The sequence below is a fragment of the Telmatherina bonti genome, assembly GCF_933228915.1.
Source record: "Telmatherina bonti genome assembly, chromosome: 24".
NCBI classification, from domain to species: Eukaryota; Metazoa; Chordata; class Actinopteri; order Atheriniformes; family Telmatherinidae; genus Telmatherina; species Telmatherina bonti.
The window spans coordinates 15,867,257-15,880,163 of record NC_136633.1 but is presented as its reverse complement, the minus strand read 5'-3'; the positions used below and the strand labels follow the sequence as shown (position 1 = coordinate 15,880,163).

Here is a 12,907-nt window from a genome sequence, read left to right as displayed (position 1 = left end):
TTTATGAATGTATCTTTGTGAGGGATTCAAGGATTTGAGGCCAGTGAGATAAACATGGTTTCCTTGCCAGCAGACAAAGAAGTTTTGTTTAGTTCAAAAACAGGTGTGAAAGCATTGCATGTGCGATATGGCAGCTGGGATGAAATCAAAGCCTGGAGGAGAGCAATTAGCATGTTTTGAGAGGCTACAGGAAACAAATGAGCGAAGATACGTGTACAGAAACAGCTCTCTGTAACCTTGTAAAGCATTTTTGAATGCTGACTGCATTTTTTCCAGACTCAATTTTCACACATTATAAAAGGGCTGAGAAAGGCACGTCTTTCCCAACTTTTCCAATCCAGTCCATGATTTTAATGTATGCAAAGCTGATGCTTTAGGTAGATTTACTGTCTGAAAGCAACTGCAAAAGAAAAAAAGGAGAAGCAAAGTGCAAGAACATTTTAGCTCTGTGAGAAAAAGGTGCAAAAAAACAGTGCAGTGCTGCTCAAGGTCATTCTTTGCTATCTTTCCTGAGCTTGCAACAAAATTCTTTTGCTTGTCGACTTCATTTAGACACAGGCAGCTGCAAAGCCTAAACAAACACAGTATGTGTGAGAATAACAAAAGTCACAGCAAAAGAGGATCAATTCTCTGGACTTATCAGTTCTACTCTACGTCAAAACAGTAAAAAGAGTCAAGTCTACTTTCTGGAATTCTTTGTTGTTGAAACTGGGAGACGTTTCAATCCGATCAAGAGCTTATCAGACTGTACGGTCATGGTGTCCTGTGTTTTCCTCATCCTGTGCCCTCTCTGGATGCAGATTCGGGTCCAAGCCTGTAAAGAAGATGAGCTTTCAAGAGGGGTTTTGCTGTCCTGGTTCAGAGAGCAAGTTCTGGAGGGCCTCGGACTAGAAGAGCCCCCTTTATCTCTGGTACAGGGACCTGATGGGGAGACGGCACAGCCAGAGAAGAGGCACAGGTATAATAGGGTCCGCAGGACAAGCAGAGTAGGATGGGTCAATCATGAAACCAGCTCGGACCAGGAAGTTGTTCAAATTACTATGTTCTCCAGTTCTGGTGAGAAGCTTTTGAATTTGTCCTTGTTTCCACTTCTCCCTTATTTCATCCTTAAATCCATTTCATTCGGATATCAGCTATTTGACTTCCAGAGTTTTTGTATCTTGAAAGAGAAAATAATACACTTATGATCAGTCTGAAAGCGTTTTGTGACATCAGGTTTGTGCTTTCATTTCTGCAGACGTGCACACACGTTAAATCACCGTCACTGATAAACATCAACTGAACAGAGATTTTCTCCAGACGCTGAGATGTTAAAGTACAGTTTAGAGACTGGTCTGATGTTACTTTAAGATAAAAGGTCTTTAGTGGAAGATTAAAGGCAGCCTGTTTAAAGAGAACTGAAACAAAAATCAGCATAGGACACAATAGATGTGCAGTATATTAACCTTTAGCTGAACCATCAGCTGTTTCCTGAAACCTTAAGGGAAACAGAGAAAGGCTGAGGTTTCCAAATCACACATGAACTGGACTGAAAATCTGACATAAAGCATTATGTAGCAACAAACCCCCCAGGATGGATGGTGACTGACTGTCCTATCTGATTACCCAAAAGCCAAACGTATCACATTTGATACATACAGCTTCTGAAACATTTTGCATCATTTTTTGTTCAAAATTTTGCTCAAAACGCTTTTGTACACAATCTTGTGTTCTGCCTCCTACTATACTAAGAACCAGAAAATGACACAATTTTGACTTATCACATGGTAATAACTGCTATAAATATCCAAAAATAAATTGTCCTCTTTTTTCCAAATCTTGGTAAAGGACCCAATAAAATGATAAGACTGAAAAAAAATGGACTTCTCCTCATAGTTTTTCTAAGTTGGGCTTTAAAGGTGTAAAAGTTCCAAATTGTTCAGCCCGTACTAGGTTAAGTTGGATCTGTTTAGCCAAATTAAGCAACTAAAGAACAAGAAAAACTAAAAAATAAGGGTATTTGATGATAAGCTTTATGTCCCAGTATGTGATGTTGTTCATAATTAACCCTATAAAGCCAAAATGTACAATTTCTGAAACATTTTGCATCACTTTATGGTAGAAACTTTACTCCAAACCCTGTTGTCTATAAGTCTCCTGCACCCTGAATACCAAAGAGCAGAGGACTACACTACAATAATGTTGACATATCACATGGTAATAAATAGTAAAAAAAAAAAAAAAAACAAAAATAAAGTGGAACAAAATAAGTGGTGGTACTCCCTTAAAGACTTACTGTCACTTGGTCCAGCAAATATGGGATCATGGCTGATACTTACATGTAGATCATTAAATTGATCTGTAGATTAATAGTTCTATAGCACAGAAATGAGAAAAAACAAACACAGGAAGTTCTAAATCAAATCCAAAATTGCCAAATTCAAAGTGTCATGGAGACACTTTTATGAACTTCAAGCCTCATTGCATGGACATTAAAAATAACACTGAAAAGTAAATACATAAACTAAAAGTTCATTAACCCTTTCATGCATGAATTAATAATAAAACAATGCAACATTTTTGTAAAAAAAAAAAAAAACACTGAAGTGGTTTATTTACAAAAATACCCTCCTCATTCATGAATATGCAAGAAAAATAACTTGTAAATAGGTGCCCACTACAGGGCCACTGTGCATGAAAGGGTTAAAAACAAATAAAAGTTCTACATTTAGACTTATTTAGCTTATTACCAGACAAGGGTCAAATTCGACTTTTCTCCCCAGTTGTTCATAGTTTGGGCTTCAAAGGGTTAATATTTCTTTCTTTTTTCTTGGCAGTCTCATCCTGTGCAACAGCTCACTCAATTCCACCAAAAGAAACCAACACCACTCACTTTACATACCACTTCCAGCCATCCATCAACTACAGAGACACTGTGGTCACATCGGCCCAGTTCTGGTTCTACGCAGGGGAAGGCGTCACAGAAAACTCCCCTGCATCACTCTTCTTCCTCACCTCCGCACAACAGCTTCATCAGGCAGCGGAGGCTCCATCCAGCTCGTCCTCTGATGGATGGATCACATTTTTTCTGGATCAAAGCCTGCTGGAGTTTGTGGCTCGGGGTCCTTTTCTAATTCAGCTCCACTGCTCGGCTTGTCAGTGCCACACCAGTGAGTCGGACAAGACTCCCTTTCTCCACCTCCATGTTCAGCCTAGACGCCACACTAGACGCTCACCCCGTCGGGCAGAGTTCAGCATCCCCTGGTCTCCATCTGCCATCTACTTTTTCCAGCGGCCCTCGCAGGAGAGGCCCCAGCACAGCGACTGCCACCGGGCAGAAGTTGAAATTAGTTTTGAAGAGCTGGGCTGGGACAACTGGATCATCCATCCGAAAACGCTGACCTTCTACTACTGTCACGGGAACTGCTCAGCTGGAGATCGACCCACTGCAATGTTGGGGATCTCTCAGTGCTGTGCTCCTATCCCAGGAACCATGAAGTCCCTGAAGATCACCACCACATCCGACGGCGGATATTCTTTCAAGCATGAGACGTTGCCTAACATAATGCCCGAGGAGTGTACCTGTATTTGAAAAAACACATTTTTTTCTTTGTTAAAGTGTTTAAATGGTTGAAATTTTATACATTTAAATCATACACTTGTTCATTCTACAATAATTTTACATTTAAAAGAAAGCTATTTTAAAGCTAAATTTTTTGTTACTTGACTCGTATGATGGAAAAAGTGTCAATTATTACATCCATTTGGAATTATTAGCTTAATAAAGGCAGATCCTATTTTAAAGAGGTTTACTCTTATTTACTTTAATTACTGCAGAAAAATAAAAGGATACTTAGAAATATGCATCCATTATTTTGCCATTTACTTGCTTGGCAGTATAACAAGCTTTTAAAGAGGAAAAACATTCAATTTATTTTGTGCTAAAATAAAATCACTCACTTGGTCAATAAAGTTGATGATCTTGCTAATTCAGTGACGAATCCTTAAAAACTACATGTAGCACAAAAGGGAATTTGTGGTTCCCAGCCTAAAGCAGTCATGTCAAGCTGTTATGCGTCTTTCACATGCTATGTCTGTTAAATGAATAAAAAAAAGATGTTTTGCTTCAGACTTCAATTATCCAATGTAGACACTAAAATTGAGCTGTTTGGTTTTTTTTCTGCCGATGTCAAAGTTTCACTAGAAACTGCTGCATCTCATCCAATTTTAATTACAAATGTAGCAGCACTTAAGAGTATGTAAGATTTAATATTTTCAAAATTAATAAACTACAATCATAATTAGAAAGATTTTTGAACATATAGGTTCCAGTCTGTCCATATTTGACACGTTAAATTACAAGTTTAATGACAAAAAGCACTTTTTTTTTTTTTTTTTTTTTTAACTGGGAGGCAAACATTTACGAAGGGTGTTTGTCAACTTGTAACTTAATAACGCATCAAATATGGACAGACTGGAACCTACATGTTTAAAAAAAAAAAGACAAAAAAACTATGTAGTTATTTTAGTTAAATTTTTTTTTTTTTTTTTTTTTTTTAAATATTGAAAATCTTACATACTCCACCTTTAAAGGGAAATAAACAGGTTTTATTATAGAAGATTTATTAAACATTGTTAGAAATATTGGTCAAAACAAATTCTTAGTTGCTTTATGCTCAAACAGTAAACTGAATTTACTTTAGTTATATGCTAAATGAAAAATAAGTCTGCTCCAAGTTGCTTTTCCAAAATATGCACTTAGAGGGCACTGTTGGTACATTTTACCTCATTCCCTACAACCAGACGCTTCCCTGGGTTCAATAGTTTTAATGAATGCAGTGCTGCTAAATGTTGCACGGTAAGCCATCTGAAACTTTAAAGCACGCTCTCAAAAAGAAAAAAAAAAAGTCAAAGAATTGAGACCAACCCATTCCATTCAAATATATTTATTTACTCTGAAGACAATATAATCTCTAAAGTTACAAAAACTACAAAAACAAAGTAGAAACGACAAAAGTATAAATCATTAAAGGAGTACCATATTCAACACGGAATGTCATACCTTGCAGTAAATTGCAGAAGTGGAAGTGAGACGATACAGGATCAAACACCTCTTTGGCAGCTCTGCAGCCACAGATTCAATAGCTGTCAGCAAATGAAAAGTTTTAACTAAAAGCTACTGATGACGAGAGTCAGGAAAAAATGGAAGACATGTTTGCATGGCACAAGTATTTCATCCAGACAACTTCATGTTCTTTCTCCAGTAAAGACTACAGCAAAAACATTACAGCCCAAACAAAGCAGCAAAAGTACATCCAGGATGGAAAATATGTCAAACCAAAAAGAGTTTCATGAAGAAATAAACAGAATTTTATTGTTCAGAGTGGTCCAGGAGACAGATGTTTCCAGCTACTTAGAAAAAACAAATAGAAAAAACACTTTATGCAATTTTTAGCAATTACTGTTGTGCATAATTTAAAGAAAAAATAAAGGACCTGCAGACATCCTTCTTGAGTTGTAATGTAAAAAACAGGTGGAATGCATGATGTTTCCCCCAGCCAAAAGTCAAACCTTGGAGCTTTGATTAAATCAGTAAGAATTTAAAAAGAAAAAAAAAACCAATATTTTAAACAGATTATACAGAAATGATTCTTGGGAAATCCTCCAAACATTTCCTGTTAAGAATTCAAGCATTGCCCAGGTAAATATTTTGGTATTTTGGCCAATTAAATATGCAAGTCTCAAATACGTTTTCCAACATTTCAGAAACGAGTCTTGCCTATAACACAAACAATCCCAAACATCAAATCTGTCTAAATTTACCATGACTTGTTCTGCACAGGTAAAGACAGTGCAGCGAGGGGAAAAAAAAAAAAAAAGGTGGAAAAGAAAAAAAAAAAATCCACTTTGCACACTCCAAACGAACATAACCTAAGGCTGTGATGTTTACAATTCTGAAGCCAAACAAGCCTCAACAAAGTGAGACATTAACATTCAGTGACATTTTTATAAAAAGAGCCTCTCCTTTGTGAAGAAAACAAGAAGTGGACTCAGCCAGAGGAGTTTAAAGCTTACAATAATCCTTACAAGGCCCTACGCAGAAATGGATTATTGCATGGCCACAGAAAGCAGAGTGGGTGAAAGAAGAGTGTGTAGACGAGGTTTAAGCCGAAAGGCACAGTCAAGGTTTGGACGCAGGTCGCCAAGCAGAGACTCCAGATGTGACAGGCTTTCAAGTTTAAATTCATGAAGATTAACTGTTTGTCGCAACACAGATTGGTCAGCATTTCTGCATTTTTCCACTGACCAGTAATACTGACAGGCACAAAACTTTCATCCACACACAGACTGGTCTTCCTCAGTGGTCTGACTGCATTCCCATATGTGCATCCCCTCATATGTTTAAGGCCAGTAGGAAAGGAAGGACAGACAGTTGAGGCAGGAAGCACGCTCAGGCATGTATTCCTAGGAAAAGGGACAAAACAATACTCAGGATGGATGGTGAGCCACTAATCCAGTCTTTAAGAAAAAAAAAAAAAAAAAAGCCCTTTGCAGACATTTTGACAAATGGACTGTGCTAAATCATGACATGCCTTAATAAAAAATAAAAAAAAATTTAAAAAAGGAATTTTTCCATCCCACCAATTAATAAAAGCAGATCAACTATTCTTTCAGCTTGTTAAGTGCAAAGTTTTCATACTTCAGTATCTAAATTTAGCATTAATCTTCATGGCTTAGTTCAAGCTGCTATGGTGTAAAAAGTTTAATAAACTGATGTTTATCTGCTTATGGATTTATGGGAAGCTGCTGTGAAAGAACAGACATGTTTAGGTGGGGTTTTTATAAAATGTTTAATTAGTCAAAGTTGGGCCTGAAAGTCAGTTGTCATCCAGCAGAAATGAAACACCTCATGTGTGAGCATCATCATTACCTTTCTCGCTGGCCTCCCCCTGCTTCTCCTGAGCAAAGTTGAGACGGTTCTGCTCAGCAGCTGTCTGTGCAGCTGTGTTGACCTCCGGGCTACTGCTGCGTGATGGGCTTCCTTCATCTGCCTGGTATGCAAGGTCCAGGTGCTGCTGCGCCATCTTCAGGTGCCTCCTCAACCGCTCCAGCTCCCTGGACGAGGGGCCCTCATCCCCAAAACTCTCGCGCCCAGAGTCGCCCATTGGCAAGTCCCTCAGCTCTTTCAGTTTCTCCTTTTTCATAGTGGCGTGGTATCCTGGTGGAGCCGTGGGCATGGAGCGTGAGGAGGGTGGGCGTGGTGCACGAGAGTTGAGGGTGGCCCGCCGACGAAACGTGTCACGGACGCCACCGATCCCCAAATGGATGATTTCCAGGACGGTGAGGAGAAGGCAGAGGAATGACACAACGTACATCACCAGCAAGAAGATCGTCTTCTCCGTGGGGCGAGACACAAAGCAGTCCACCGTGTGCGGGCATGGCACCCGCGTGCAGATGTACGAGGGGATCACCTCGAAGCCATAGAGCACATACTGTCCAAAGAGAAAGGCGATCTCAAAGGCCGAGCGCCACAGCAGCTGGCACACGTAGAGTTTCATCAGGCCGTCACGCAGGATCCTCCGGCGACCATCGTGCTTTTTTTCTGTGCCTTGAAAATTAATAAAAACCATTAGACTCCATCTTGTTATGAAACTTTGACGCAAACATAAGCCTTACTTTTTTCTGCTTTGTCTGGCTTCTCAGGTTCAATCTCTTCAGCAATCATTGGGTCTTCCTCTCCGTTGTCCTCGGCCTCTTCGTAGTCCCGCACCGCCCCACGGCTGACGACGGGCATCCTCTTCTTCCTGTTCCGAACAGGTCGGTACTCACCGTCGCTCATACGGGCGATCTTGTGCATTGCAAAGCCCAGGTACATAATGGTGGGCGTGGTGATCATGATCACCTGGGTTAAAAGAAATAAGACGTGATGAGCAGGAACTTTGCAGACACAGAAGAGTGTGTTTCTCAGCTCACCTGAAAGATCCAGAATCTGACATGAGAGAGCGGTGCAAATGCATCGTAGCACACGTTCTCACACCCAGGCTGTTGCGTGTTGCAGACAAATTTACTCTGCTCATCATAGTAGATGGTTTCCCCACCGACGGCTGTCAGCACGATGCGAAAGATAATGAGCACTGTAAGCCAGATCTTCCCCACAAAGGTGGAATGGTTGGAGATCTCATCCAGCAGACGGGTTAGGAAGCTCCAACTCATGGTGCCGAGGTGACTGGAGCACTATATCAGGTCTGAAAGTTTCAGACAAATAGAAGCAATGACTTAAGGCTTTGCTCCTTCACGATCAAATAAAAACTTTTCACTGAACAGCCAAGTTTTTTTTTTTTTAGAAAAGATTTTAAGAGGCTGTTTTCACTTAATGGTTTTTCACAAAATCTTAAGGTCTTAATGGGTTCATTATGACATTTCTTTCCATCTTACTTAAGAAATATTTCTGGCCCCACAGTTTAATCCTGGCTGGTGTTTTGTTTCCTTGTTTTACAACAAGCTGAATATTAGGGGATTTTAAATTGTCTTGTTGGAGACAAGTAGGACATTTGTAAACCGTGAGTTCTGGGAAACTAATGAATGTTTTTCCCCCATTTTTAACATTTTATAGCCCACATGATTAATTGGAAAAAGAATCTGCATACAATTAAAATTTGCATTTGTTCCCAACTTTTAGTCAGTGAAATTTATAAGCCTCTTCATTACCCAAGTACTCCTAATTGGGCTAATAAAGTCTCCAAAAACCAAACTACAAGGTTTACATATCCGCATAATCATTTTTAAAAAATGCATGTGCAAACGGAGCATTCAGGTGTTCCAAGTCTCAATCACAGGAACAAGGAAAAATAAAACTGTCTTAATCAAATAAGATTACCAGGCATGCGGGTATTGCTGCTAATGTAAATCCGTCCTGCTGGTCAGTGTGCAAAGTTCTTGGTATGCCAAGCTTGAACCACCTGATCAAAGTGCCGACTGGCAACTTGTAGCTCCGAGACCTGCTGTGGCTTTGGACTGCAGGAATCATGGTGCTACAACAAGGAGTACATTTAGAAGGTCACCTCCCCTCTCTCTGCTAAATATTACCCCAGTAACTTGGTTTCAAGAACAGAAACAGTCCTCCTGTTCCTAAAAGTCCTTTAGATAGTTAAGGTAATGTGTGATATCTTAAAGTGAGTGTTGAAAATCAAGTTAATGTTGGGCTACTTTGATAATCACCTTTTAAAAAAAAAAAAAAAAAAAAAAAAAAAATCACATTTTTTTCCATAATATAAATATGAACACAAACAAAGGACTCCATAAACCCTCCTTCATTGCAGCTTTATATTTGTAATAAAAGGGTGTAGCTTAGATTATAAGCAGAATTTCATGACTCATTTCAGTGGAGACAGGCGTTAGCCGTCACAAGCATCTGCAGGCTTGTCTACTCAGATCAGTACAATACATTCAGGGCCTCGCTCCACCAGGTTAATCATACATTCCTTTACCAAACCTTTCCTCTAACCTCCCACCTCCAGACATTGGAAAGTGGTGACGACTGACTTGCCCGAGCCTGACGTGCCCACTGGAAAAATATTCCATGAAAATTGACGTCTTTGTGACACACAGCAGCAACGAAAACACCCAAATTATAGGCCATGAAAATGGGTCTGGAAGACCATCCGTAACAGTAAAGCCAACAAATAGTTAAAATGGCGAGATTCCTTTACTCCAGGTGACTAAGTCAAACAACCTCCTGTGTCTGGTAAATTTGGGGTTTTGCTGGTGGGAAATGTCCAAAATGTCTGACTAAAACAGAACACATTGTGACCCTGAGAGAGAAGTCAGAAAGAAACAAGTACAATCGCGAGGTGACATCTGTTCTACCCTACAATTACAACAACCACATATGCAGGAGTCATGTCACATACATGGATCTGTTAAACGCCACTTTCATATGAATTATGCCTCATAAATGGACAAAGTACTTTGCCTTAATTGGCTTGATCCAACCATACATCATTTTCTCATAACTAATAAGTCGGCACTAAAATTTAAAGAGCTTTCTGACATTAACGTTGAATTTTAAAAGGAGCAGCCCCACTGATTTCAGCTTTCTTCATGCAGACCTTTCTATAAAGAAAAGAAAAAGGACTCAGCTCTTTTCAGCCACAGTCATTCTTGAGGACATGACCTCAAAAAGCATCCCTGTAGAAATAAAAAGAATGATGAATCCAAAGCACCCTGACCACTAATGACACCTAATAGCAGTTGGCAGAGGAAGGGGGATGGAGGGGGGTGCAAATACTGACAAATTTGCTGAATAAGACATCCTTGTGGATTTCACTTTTTTTTGGATCCCTATTAGCTTGCAGCAGCTATTCATCCTGTGGTCCTTTGTTACATAAAAGATTACATGTATTCATGTTCATATTCACATACCTATATACATATGCACATATACACATGTACTGTATACATACAAAAGCATATCCATACATACACATACATATTTAGCAATTCCATTAAACAGATACTGACGTGATGTTTTTATTAAACTCAATCATACCATTTACTATTGAAAAATGATTCCACTCATACATTCCTCATACATAAAATACTGTCTTTCAATACATTAGTCATCGCGTTAGGTAATATAAAATTAGAAATTTTTTGTGGATTTCACTTTTTATTTAAAAAAAAAAACAAGTTTAGCCTTACTGGACACACGGCTCCATGACAGATGGCAGTCTTAGTGGCTACTATCGGTCAAATAAGTCAGTCAATGATTTTTTTTTTTTTTTTTTTTTTTTTTTTTTTTAAATACATGCTGTTGCAATCTGGTCTAATCTGTACTATTCAAGGTGGTTGCCATGTTTTTAAGCCAAATATATGGTGTTGCCATAAATTCTTGCCGTTTTCTTTTCTTGTTCCAGAAAAGCAGTTTAGCTCCTGCTTGATGGGGTTGATGAAGAAGCATCCCTTGTTAACACACAGTTAAATGCCATCCTCTCTACCAAGACGCACCAAGGGAAACAAACATCTCATCCCCTGACAATGTACACATGACTAAGCCAAACTGACTCCTGGTCCACGTAAACCCAAACATTTTTGTAACCTCCTGGAAGACCAAAGAAAACATTTACACGGTAGCTTATTTGTTGGTGTAGGGGTAAAACCAGCTCCTATTTAATGGCTTTTCTGGTTCAGGAGTCACTCAGGTCCAGGAGAAGATAAAAGAGGAGGGGGGGGTTTCAAGAGTTTTGGGCAAAGAAGTTGGACAAAGCACAAGGAGAGTTAACATTCCTGCCTAACCAAAACCAGAAAGCTTGGATTTTAGGGTTCACAGAGCAGGCAGAGGGCACTTGAAATCCTCATATAGTCTGAGAAGCAAGACAAGAATCCACAATTGTCCATCATGACTTTTCTATTGCATCTGCTATAAGGTTTCATTTGGCTAAAGCTTATCCAAAGAGGGCTGCACCAGTCTTCTGTGTAAAATAAGGCATCATGAGCAGCTGAAAGGAAGTTTTAAAGGATCCTGAGCTGGACGTAGAAGGCTGTGAACACACTTTGCTGAGTCAGACTGAAATGTTTTGGAAATTGTGGCATTCCTGGAGAAAAACAAAGTGCTGCCAAGCTTTAGTGGGAAACAAAAATCCTGTATTTAGAAGATGAAGCCATCATTTGCAGGAAGTCAGACACGATTAGTTAGACAGAATAAAACCACTATTAACAAAAAAGGAGGAAGGAGAAAGTGGGGAAGAAATGAAAAGTTGGTAGAAAGTGTTGTCTGGGGGTGCAGGTTATATTAGATGCAAAAGACTTCAAAAACTTCTAAAACAATGAGAATTACCCTTAAAACACATTTTAAACTATCCTGCTCCATTAAAGTTTTCCTTTCGGCTTAAAACTCACGAAACTATGACGACTCACCGCTCTCCGGCACGCGCAGCTCCACAACTCGTCACGCGGACTCACTCGGCGTATTTACGCTAAAAGCCTGCTTGTAAACTCAACTTTTTCCTTACTGTCCAAACTTTTAAATACGTTTAAATTAAGACCTAGAAAGAAACTAAAGAGTCCGAAAAGTCTTCTCTTTTTTTTTTATGATGCCAAAACACTCACCGTCTGCGCTCCAATCCGCGCGACTTCTCTCCTTAGCTTAATTGCTTCACCAGGTTTTTCTAATTAGCGCGCGCTCTCATTGGCGTCCGCGTCAGAGGCAGCCGTCAGTGTGAACCCATTCAGCCCGCGTTGACCCCATGTGTCGGGGTCCTGAACAAGAGGACAAAAGAGAGATTTTTTTTTTATTATTATTCCTGAAGGCTTCTGCTCTCCTCCTCCTCCTTCTCCCGCACCTCCTCCAAGTAACTCGGCCCCATTCAAAGAGAGGAGGCCCCTCTTATGAAACCTGAGATCCACGACTGACTACCGTTCTACCCTCACGACAAAACACGATGAAGATCCCATTATGTGTTTCTAAACGTCACGATCAGACAAGTGTTATGTGGTCTTTAAGAGGTTACAATTTCAGAAACTAAAATTACACTAAACACAATTAAACCACTTTGTAATGCGAAAAACATGGATACCAATACATTTTAATGAATAACCACGCTGCTTGGCTTCTTACTGTCATTTCGAGTAAAATAAGCAACTTAAAATTTAGATTTAAAGTAACTTGGTCTGCTAGTTTTCAAATTATAATGATGAACGGTATAATTTGCATACTGTATCTTCAGGAATAATGTGCATGTGTGACACCACAGGGGTGGATGAAAAGTCATCGAGTCCCAGGGCTCATACATGTAAAGCCCCCTCTCTACCCCACCATCAGCTCATTAAGTTACTTCTTGTAGAATATGTATCATCACTGACATATAGATGTGACCCCTCAGATATGGACTAGATGTTAATCAGCTATGTGCTAATTCTATTAACAAAT

The 12,907-nt window shown here is 39.5% G+C and overlaps 2 protein-coding genes across 2 annotated transcripts; one reads left to right on the top strand and one right to left on the bottom strand.

Moving 5' to 3' along the window:
- Window positions 1-755: 755 nt before the first annotated feature.
- On the top strand, window positions 756-3,571 carry inha (inhibin subunit alpha; the record flags this gene model as incomplete). The annotated part of the gene is made up of 2 exons (XM_079264090.1): window positions 756-1,056; window positions 2,817-3,571. The coding sequence occupies 2 exons, from the start codon at window positions 756-758 to the stop codon at window positions 3,569-3,571; spliced, it is 1,056 nt and encodes a 351-aa protein (XP_079120216.1).
- Window positions 3,572-5,015: 1,444 nt separating this feature from the next.
- On the bottom strand, window positions 5,016-12,216 carry LOC306773786 (gap junction gamma-1 protein-like). Its single transcript, XM_079263688.1, has 5 exons — window positions 12,088-12,216; window positions 7,954-8,225; window positions 7,657-7,882; window positions 6,911-7,588; window positions 5,016-6,444 (listed from the first exon to the last, which is right to left on the bottom strand). Exons 2-5 carry the CDS (start codon window positions 8,191-8,193, stop codon window positions 6,431-6,433), a joined length of 1,158 nt encoding a protein of 385 aa, XP_079119814.1. The 5' UTR covers window positions 8,194-8,225; window positions 12,088-12,216; the 3' UTR covers window positions 5,016-6,430.
- Window positions 12,217-12,907: the final 691 nt, after the last annotated feature.